General features: G+C 40.2%; 1 protein-coding gene across 3 annotated transcripts in view; it reads right to left on the bottom strand.

The window, feature by feature from the left end:
• Nucleotides 1–622: 622 nt before the first annotated feature.
• The window catches only part of bmp2k (BMP2 inducible kinase), a 45,041-nt gene continuing 36,483 nt past the window's right edge, over nucleotides 623–9,180 (bottom strand). For 2 of the 3 annotated variants that reach the window (XM_032514917.1, XM_032514916.1), the window contains exon 16: nucleotides 623–2,878. In XM_032514917.1, the coding sequence (XP_032370808.1) occupies nucleotides 1,443–2,878 (1,436 nt within the window). In that variant the 3' untranslated portion in view covers nucleotides 623–1,442. The remainder of the gene's footprint in view (nucleotides 2,879–9,180) is intronic. The other variant, XM_032514918.1, reaches the window with a different exon arrangement.

Raw genomic sequence — 9,180 nt, 5'->3', positions numbered from 1 at the left:
TGGCGCGCCACAGGCAGGGAGTCAGAAAGTGTTTTGATCTTTTCCTGGAATTTGTTAAGAAAAACAAAATATATATAATATGGCCAGCCTATTCCTTCAACTATTCGTACAATTCCCATTTATTCTTCAGCATAAATTATTCTGAAAATGTTAGGAGCACTTCAGCCGTGTTTCCATCAAACACTATCGGTATGTTTAAACCCATACAGACATGTACCGGTACCTAAAAATTAGATCCGTTTTGTGTTTCCACCGCAGACAGTATTCTTACATGTAGGCATGGTTGTTACCATGGTTACAGACGCATCCACCATGGAAGTAGCGAGTTTACAGTTTTTACATTTCCTCACTGCTCCATCGCTGTATTTCCTTTTTACCAATGATGCATAGTTACGTGTGCACCAATCAATGGACTGCAGTCTAACTAGCTACACCTTTAAGTATGGGATCATTGGGCTTGATTTGTCAACAAAGAGGTAACGAAAAAAATGGGGCAGTATGGAGCGATTCTATTGGTACCATCCCAAACGTTTGATAATAACAATGCAAAAATAACCGTTTCAATGTGTAACAAATTGAACCGGACTGCTTGGTGGAAACACGGCTTTAAATTGCCGAGAAAATGGCGGTCAAAATCTGGTGATCTAATTTGGCTTTGTGTTTATGTTCTTATTTCGAACAGAATGTGTTGAGTTAAAACTTAATACAGTACAAAATTAACACTACTTACCTAGACGCTTACCGTTAAAAACAAAAGTTAAAACAGTTCGGAGCCTAAAATGAAACCATACCTGATTAACAACTTTTAAAAGGAAGTACAACAAATTTGATCCCTTCTAGTATTCAAAGTGTAATGCAACACATATCACAGCCACAATCGGTTGCGTAAAGACTACTGTGAAATGATGTAAAGAGAAAGAACTAGAGAAAGATCTCAGAAGGTAAAACAAAGTGGTTAAGGTTAACTCCCGAACGATTCCACGGACATGAAAGGCCAACTGGGCCGACCGTGTCGTGGTTTCCGAGGTACTGTGCAGCAAGGCAGAGCCCAGCTCAGGTAAGGCTTTGTGGTGCTAAAAAAAAACATATTGGTAGATCAGAAGGCAAGCCGTAAAGAGCTTTTTGCAGCGAGTCAAGCGGTCAAGCTTATAATCACAGTACGATTTGAGTGAGTTTTCCGTTCTGGTTCAAATGTCTTTACAAGCGTTAAGATGCAGCATAAAAGGCTTCTCAGCAAACAGGTACAGCTAAAAGATATGTGGAAACATCACTCACACTCCACAGGATTTAGGTTTTAGGTATTCAAACAGAGAGATGTATTAAAATGTTCTTAAAAAAAAAAAGTGTTAGGGCATTGTTAGCTCGTTGATTGGTTGAAGATTTTTTTTAAAACTGAGGGGTTATTAATCAGCAACTGGCAGAGTGGGAAGACAAGAAAAAAGTCACTGCTTTGTGGGAAAAGGTGCAGCTCCAAACGGGTCGAGGTCCACCGGCTGTGAGGCCGTTGGCGGCTGTTGCTGCTGAGGTCCCCGGTGGCTGACCGATTCTGTGAAAGGCACCGCCCCGAAATCATCCATGCTGCTGGTTCCAAGACCACCGTGTAGGGGGCCAGTCCAGGACTTGCCATTAGCTGTGCCCAACTCATTCTTGCCGTCGGCGAGACCTTGATACTGGCCGTGCCGGCTCCCATCGAGAGGATGGAAAGGTTTGGCTCCGAACGGGTCTAAAAGGGCCTCGTCTACCGGCAGAGAAGCGCCTTTGTCTTTCCCTTCAGCCATGGTTATATCAACACTGATGTTCTCTTTAGAGTCAGAGGTGCTAAGGAACTCGTTGCTGCTCTGCGAGTCTCTCCGGCCAACCTTCTTGTGTCTGCGGACTCGCTCAGGTGTGCGGTAAGTTGGCTTGTTGGTCTTGCGGCCGCCGGTCGGCGTACTGTGGTGGCGTTTGCCATTGCTGCCGCCTGCTGTGGCATCCTGCTTGGTTTTTCTCTGGCGTGACGACAGCTTCTGGAGGCTGCGCTGTTTGAGCCTCTGCTGCTGAGGGCTGGCTGACTCCTCAAAAAACGGCTGGAAGATGTCTTCTGCACTTCTAGAAGTGGTGGGAGGGTGTGCTGTGGGGCCCGGCTGAAAGGGAGAGAAGCCAAAAATGTCAATGCCCTCAGGGGAAATGGGCGGTGTTTGGCCCATGGGAACATCACTGCCACTCTTGCCCGACTTGGAGAGGTTCCGGCTGAATGGCGCTTTGGTAAAAACATCAAACTCGCCTGTAGCTTGCTGCTCATAGCTGACTTGCCTGAAAGGCGCTTTGGCAAAGATGTCCGAGCTTTCTGAAGGCCCGACAGGCGAGGTTCCTCCGAGGAAGGGAACAGCACCAAAAACATCGACAGATCCCACAGCTGGAGCAGCTCTCGCTCCGCTGGGAGACTCAGGAGGGGTGATCAGAGTCATGGCCGAATCCTTCTGAGGACTCCTCTTGGTGGCAGCCGAAGCTGCTTTGGTGGCCAGAGCTTTCTTTGAGCGGCTCTTGACCTTGCTGGGGTCGTAGTCTGAGTCAGAGCTGTGCTTGTCTTCATCTTCCTCTCCTTCTTCCTCAGAGTCCATCAGCAGAGGCCTCTGTCCTAAATTCTCTGGCTCGGTGTCTTCACTGTGCTCACTGTTCAGGCCTTCTTCTTCCTCCAGCTCTTCGTCCTCGCTGCTTTTTGGCGAAGGTGGGTCAGACTCAAAGTCGCTGTCAGAATCTTCACCTGGTCTGCAGTTGCTCTTTTTGCCAAGCTTGTGCTCCTTGTGCACCGCCGGCTGCAGATCCTCTGCAGTGGCTGGGATGAGGGCGGGAACGCTGACTTCCTCACTGGTCTGCTCAGCCTTTATCTCATCGGTACCTGCAGAAGCAAGGCGCAAATGCAAGAGTTAAGCCGGGCCTTGTGTATTTAATATTCTATGTGCATTTCAAGTTTTAACCTCATAAATTGGCAAAATGACTGAAAGGAGAGTCTTGATGCCAGAAGTACACGTTTTTCATTTCCTATGTATGCAATATGTGGCATTACTGAAACAAGAAGTGGTTTACGTTTGGAAGTCCACAAATACAAATTCCACCAGTTTGTCCAATATCGAAGCAGAAGGAGCAGCGGAGAAATCATAAAGCTCAATATGGTCTAAAAGCTGCTCTGACTTCTCTACTCTGATCCTGCAATAAGAAGAGCTTAGAGGCAGAAGAAATGAGACGCCCAAGATTCACAGTTGCATTCAAATTGAAATCTCTTAGTGAAAAGATTCAAGCTGTCAGTCACTTCCTTCAGAGTTAAAAAAAAAAAAACTGCTTTGTTTTGCAATTACTACTCCTTACTTCTGCATTTCTATAAATCCGTATGCATATTTGGCATTTGCTGGAGAAACTTGTGCCTTGTGTAAAATTATTTCCAAGAGATTTGCATAATGATAATTTAGAAATTAGCCTAATTAGCGAGTGGATGGTCTCCAATTATATTGAAAATAAATTGTGCCATATACAATGAGCCAATTTATTGTTCCCTATTAGTGGAAGCTCTATATTAGAAAGCAGAGAAAGGACCCCCCGCTGTGAACACGAGAATGGAAACCTCTTCACGTCTTCAACCGTCCAAACTGGCAGGACGTGATGACAGATTAGCCAAAAGCTGTGTTGTTGATAAATGAAACAAGGCAGCAACAAAAGTTTAAAGTGATTAAACATTAACGCAGGAAGCAGGAGGTGCTCTGCATCTGTCCGCTCCACCCGACTGCTCCCAGATTATTGCTTGTAATCACCTCTCGGAGTGAGACAATCTCACAATAGAAACATCTTTAATCACCAGAGAAGATGTCAGACTAACACACAGATTTGTTTTGTCGATGTTCCTTTGAGTGGAAAGCTGAAGGATTACACACTGCGCCTGATCTTTTAAAGATACCAATAAGTGGTGAAAACATGCATGCGATTGTTCTCTTGTCTGATGGAAGATAAAAATCTGTTAGCGATGTCTGACAGCAGGAGCTTAGAGAGCTTCTCTCACGCTACAACTCCCACTGATCCTGGATTGATTTGATGAAGGTGCAGAGAGGCGAACATGTACAAGGCCGAGTGACTCGGATTACATAACTTCTCAAAAATACTGGGAGATGAAGAAATGAGGACACTGAACAGCACAAAATAAAATAATAAACGTCTCTAGTATCAGTTTGTATCTTTTTCTTCTCTTTCATGTGGTTGCATTGTTGTAAAACTGTTATTGAATACCTGAGGGTGTTGGCCTTATTTCACTTAGATTACATTACATATCATTTAGCTTTTTATCCAAAGCGACTTACATTGCTATATATGTCAGAGGTTGCACTCCTCTGGAGCAACTAGGGGTTGAGTGTCTTGCTCAGGGACATATTGGCTGATGTATCGCAGTGGGAATCAAACCAGGGTCTCCTAACCCCAAAGGCTGCACCATCACCACCAACGGGAAATCATTAGTTGTTCATTTGTGTCCTTAATACAATTTGCATTAGTTAGTGCAATTTCAAATACTACAATTATTATTATTATTATTATTATTTAACTTTTAACCATTCCAAATCCTTAATTATGTTAATTATGTAAATAATGTATGATAACATTCCTTTATGTAAATACCGTACGTATCCAATTCCTTATATTTCTTTATTTCTTGTATTTCTACTCTATAATATTTGTGCAACTACAACACAGAGTTTCCCTTTGGGGATCAATAAAGTATTTCTGATTCTGATTCTGATTAATTTCATGCTATTGTGCCTGGAATTCACCTACATCAATAAAAAAAAAACGATAGCACATTTCCTCATCACATCCACAGTGAATGCAAAAGCTGCTTCAGTTTGAGAGAACTGATCTGAGACTATGGAAATGTTTATGTAAAATGGTTGCGATAGTTCTAGATTTTTACAAATGGAATTTTTGTCATGTCAATGCAGAGGATTTAAACTTATGTATATATGTATGTACATGTACATATAGCGAGCTGCTCTGTACATTTAATCAACTAACAGTCTGGATAGATATATTTTCACCCTCAAATTATAATTCCTATTTCAATTATTCCCCGATTGTTGCCTTAAATACCTTAAGAAAATTGTTTTTCTCACATGCCTCCACGGTAAACAAAAAATCCAAAAAAATGAGAAAATATGATAAACTGTAGTAATTGGGGTAATTGGGGCCACATACGTTTAACAAATGTTTCAAGAATTCAAGGTAACACAAGTGGAGTAAAACAAAAACCTTATTCTAATGGAAATTCAATTTCAAAATGAGAATGTAACATATTTTAATTTGCTTCAATCGTTTTTGGAAATATTTCTAAGCCTAAATAGTAATTCTTTGCAGTATAAAGTTCTATGTGCAAAACTAATTGAAGAAGTTGTAGCCAAAATCAGTTGGGAACATAAAATACAGTCCAACAAATAGCTACGGAGTTCTTTGCTATCTAAGGAATTGAATTACTTGAATGAGCTATCTCTAACTGATCGTGTGTTGCAAATTTTGCAACAGCACAAGTGAAAAAACACTACAGACAGAAGGAGAAGTGTACAATTACAGGAAAACACGAAGAAACCTGAGACTGGGCCCTTTTGGAAGGGGAAAATACTCAAATTGAGGCACGGAAAAAATGTTAAAACTTTAATTTACCAAACTGAAGTTGTTTATCACCATCAGGGCTCTAACGTGAACGATGCATGTTGTGCATCTCAAACAGTGAACTGCTTACATTTTAATGTTTCACACACCGGTTTGTGGAGGACAACCCATCACCTGCCTCAGTGTACATTTAGTTTGCGTTTGATTGGACGAGAGCAAGCTCAAACAAAGCCAGCCATGTTAACAACAGGAACATCTTGTACATGGTGTAGTGGTGGAGAGACTAAACTGTCCAATACTTTAAAGAGCTATAAAAAAAGAACCAAGGTGATACTGATTTTGAATGTTTTTTTTTTTATTTATCAGTAACATTATATAAAGAAATACATTCACACTCACAGTAGGATACAGGACCTTTTACATAGTCTGCTGAAAAAACAAGATATGTATAAGACAACTTATTGATCTATAGTTTGTATTCCTTGCCGGAGAAGTACCAGGAGCTGCTGATAGCAACTACAACTAAAGAGTTGTGGTTTCTAATGAGGAGGAATTTAAATTAAAAGTTCCCAAAGTTTCAGTGATCTGTTGTGGGGCTTCTAGCAGGGTGTAAAACTAACAAAGAATGCAAAGAATGGGGGATCCATACGCCAAGACAGAGAGGACAAAAAGCACAGAAAACTTGCAAATGTAAACAATATACAAAAACATATTCCTTTCCTACCTCGCATTTTGAAAAAAATGAGAATAAAAGAATATTAAAGTGCAGTTAATGGCTCTGTTCGTCTCTTTTACTTTTCATTTTGGCTTTGATGGTTCGCCTGTCAACACTATAGATCCATCCACCAATACACATGAACAAGATGTTTCTGAGTATGGCTGTTTCACTGAATGATAAATGAAAAGAAACAAAGCAAATAAAACTGAACTGATGCAATGTTTTCCACAAAAAGCCCAATAACAGCAGGCAGTGATATGAGCGGAAACATGAAGTGGAACAATGACTGTTCCGCAAACTTACCTTCAGCTAAACACATGAATTATACCAGTTAATATATTTGTACAAAAATGTGTATGATTCACGTCTGCATGGATGACTTAGATGGGTCACCTTCTCACTTGCTGCTTTAAGGCGGAATAACAGCAGCACAGTGAGGGTTAACAAACATACAGCCCTTTAGGATTGTATGGATTCAAAATAAAAATAAATTCACCATTTTGACAGATATCACTCATCAAGCATTCCCTTCAGCACAACAAAACAATTTACATTTACACCACTGAATGTGCCAAAAGCCAGTTATGTTTAATAAAATAAAAAGAAATGACACGGTTTAGAGTATAAAGTTGGTCAGTAGCTCATGAAAGTCCTATGAAGCAGATCTACTAGTTGTGGGAATTATGCTCCTAACATCAGGTACTTTACCAGCCAGCAAACTTTCTGATAACAGCTCATTCCATTTGTACTCGGAAGTCGGGTTTTCTGAAGTCAAAGTCGGAAACACGCCCACAGACCTCGGATTTTCAAACTCGGCAACCAGCAAGTACCCAGAGCTAAAAATCCACCATGGCTGCTCGGTGTATCAACAGTTGTGAAAGCTGTGGTAACACAGTTATAAGCACTTCTGTGTCATTTGTGTCTCAATAAAGCCAACAGGACATCATGACTTTGCGTAAACATACACACCCACTTTCTTAAGCCAAGTGGCGTGTTATCTGTTCGCATTTTGAGCTATCCGTGTGTATGTCTACGCTGTATACAGCGGACGTAAACATGCACACCACTCGGCCTGTTATTGCGAGGAAAAAAGCAAGGGTTGAGTTTAGGAAATGTGACACAGTTGTAGTAAAAAAAAAAAAAAGTAAAAAAAAAAATAAACACTTATCTTGCAGGGTAATTGAATGTCACATTGTAAGAGGATTCTTATAAAATCTTGGTCGCAATCTGTCAGACTGTACAATATACATTTTGAGGTCTGGTTAATTTTAGTGCTATGATAGGAATATAGGAAATACATGTAAGAGAAAAGTAATCTATATGTACTGCTCTCACTATTTAAGTTCCAGCAAAACAAAACAAACTTTGGCCATAGTCCTGGATTTATTTTACATGCACGGCAGCTGGATACTCACGAGATCCCAATATCATGCGAGAATTGCTCAAAACAAAACAATGGCAGACTTAATAGACAGATGGTTCAGAACCTGCCCTTTTTCAAACGGTTCTGTGTTAACAAACCATCTGACGCATCAGGGTTAGGATTTATTTGGAGCATTCTTAGAATACATTAATGGCCGAGGTGCTGGCACAGATTTGTTTTTTAATTCAAAAATGGCACTTATGGTGTCACATCGGATAGAGTATTTTGTGTCATTTCAAGTCATATTCTCATTGGTTGCTATTTAGAATTTGGTCGTAGCAACAGTCAAATTGTGGGAATTCCGTCCAAAGTTTTAAACGCTGTCAGAAAATCGACGCAGGCTTTCTTCGGTCAACAAAGCTCCAAATCAGCTGACTGATGGTCTAAGATTTCACCACGTTTCTCAAATAATTGACTGCTTTTAGTTAAAAATCGCTAGTATTTTATATATAGAAGCCCAGTTAAAAACGAGAAATGACTTTAAATTATGAAACTTAAGCTCTTGTTAGAGCAGCTCTGCCTTGGAGAAATTAGTTATTAATGCGTAAAACAAATAAGTAAAACACAAGCTGATCAAACAATGGTGTTTGATGTCGACCAACGTTCACCCAAATAAAAACGCAGACACACTAAAACAAGGAGAGAAAAAACCTGACTGATGCCTAATAGTTGCCAGCGGAGATTTAAGAATATTTAAAGAATCCCCTATAACCTACAAAAACATACTGACACACTGTGATGGCACAAACACAGAAAGCTAATAGGCTGATCATGGCAGCCTGTAGGACTCACCCAGTCCAAACACCCAGACCTTTCTGGGTTTTAAATTCTGTACTAAAGTCCCTTCAATTTGTTTGGTTTCCTTCTCTTTTTTTTGGTTTTCCAATTTTAACTCAAACACAAGTTTATATTCATTATTATAAGTAACAAGTGAAGACAATAAAATATTTCCACACCTACATTCAAGTGCTTCGAGGGTTATATTGCATCATTATCTTGTCTTATTCTACTCTAAACTGTAGCCTGTGTGTTTAAGAACACAAGAGATAAATTTACTGTAAAGAAAAAAACCTGCTAATTCTCCCTCTCCTCTAGAAAATACCTACGTGTTTTAGCACTGATACTGTTTCAATTATTAAACAATCTGAGTAACAAACAGTGTTTCTAAACTGGCTATCAAAACCTATTCACATTTAAGGAGCAGGAAGAGTACAGAGGCACAAAAGCTTATTGCTGCCATCGGCGTAACATATGTAGAAATACTGCACATTATATTCACATTATACCAAGGCTATGGTCTGTGTCGGGGTTAAACTTCACGCAGTCTGAGTGGTTAGTTAAGACGAATGAGAACCGATTATCAGGAAGGAGAGAGAGAGAGAGAGAGAGAGATTATATATATATATATATATATATA

The sequence above is a fragment of the Etheostoma spectabile genome, chromosome 5, assembly GCF_008692095.1.
Source record: "Etheostoma spectabile isolate EspeVRDwgs_2016 chromosome 5, UIUC_Espe_1.0, whole genome shotgun sequence".
Classification (NCBI taxonomy): Eukaryota; Metazoa; Chordata; class Actinopteri; order Perciformes; family Percidae; genus Etheostoma; species Etheostoma spectabile.
This window is presented reverse-complemented; position numbering and strand designations above follow the sequence as displayed.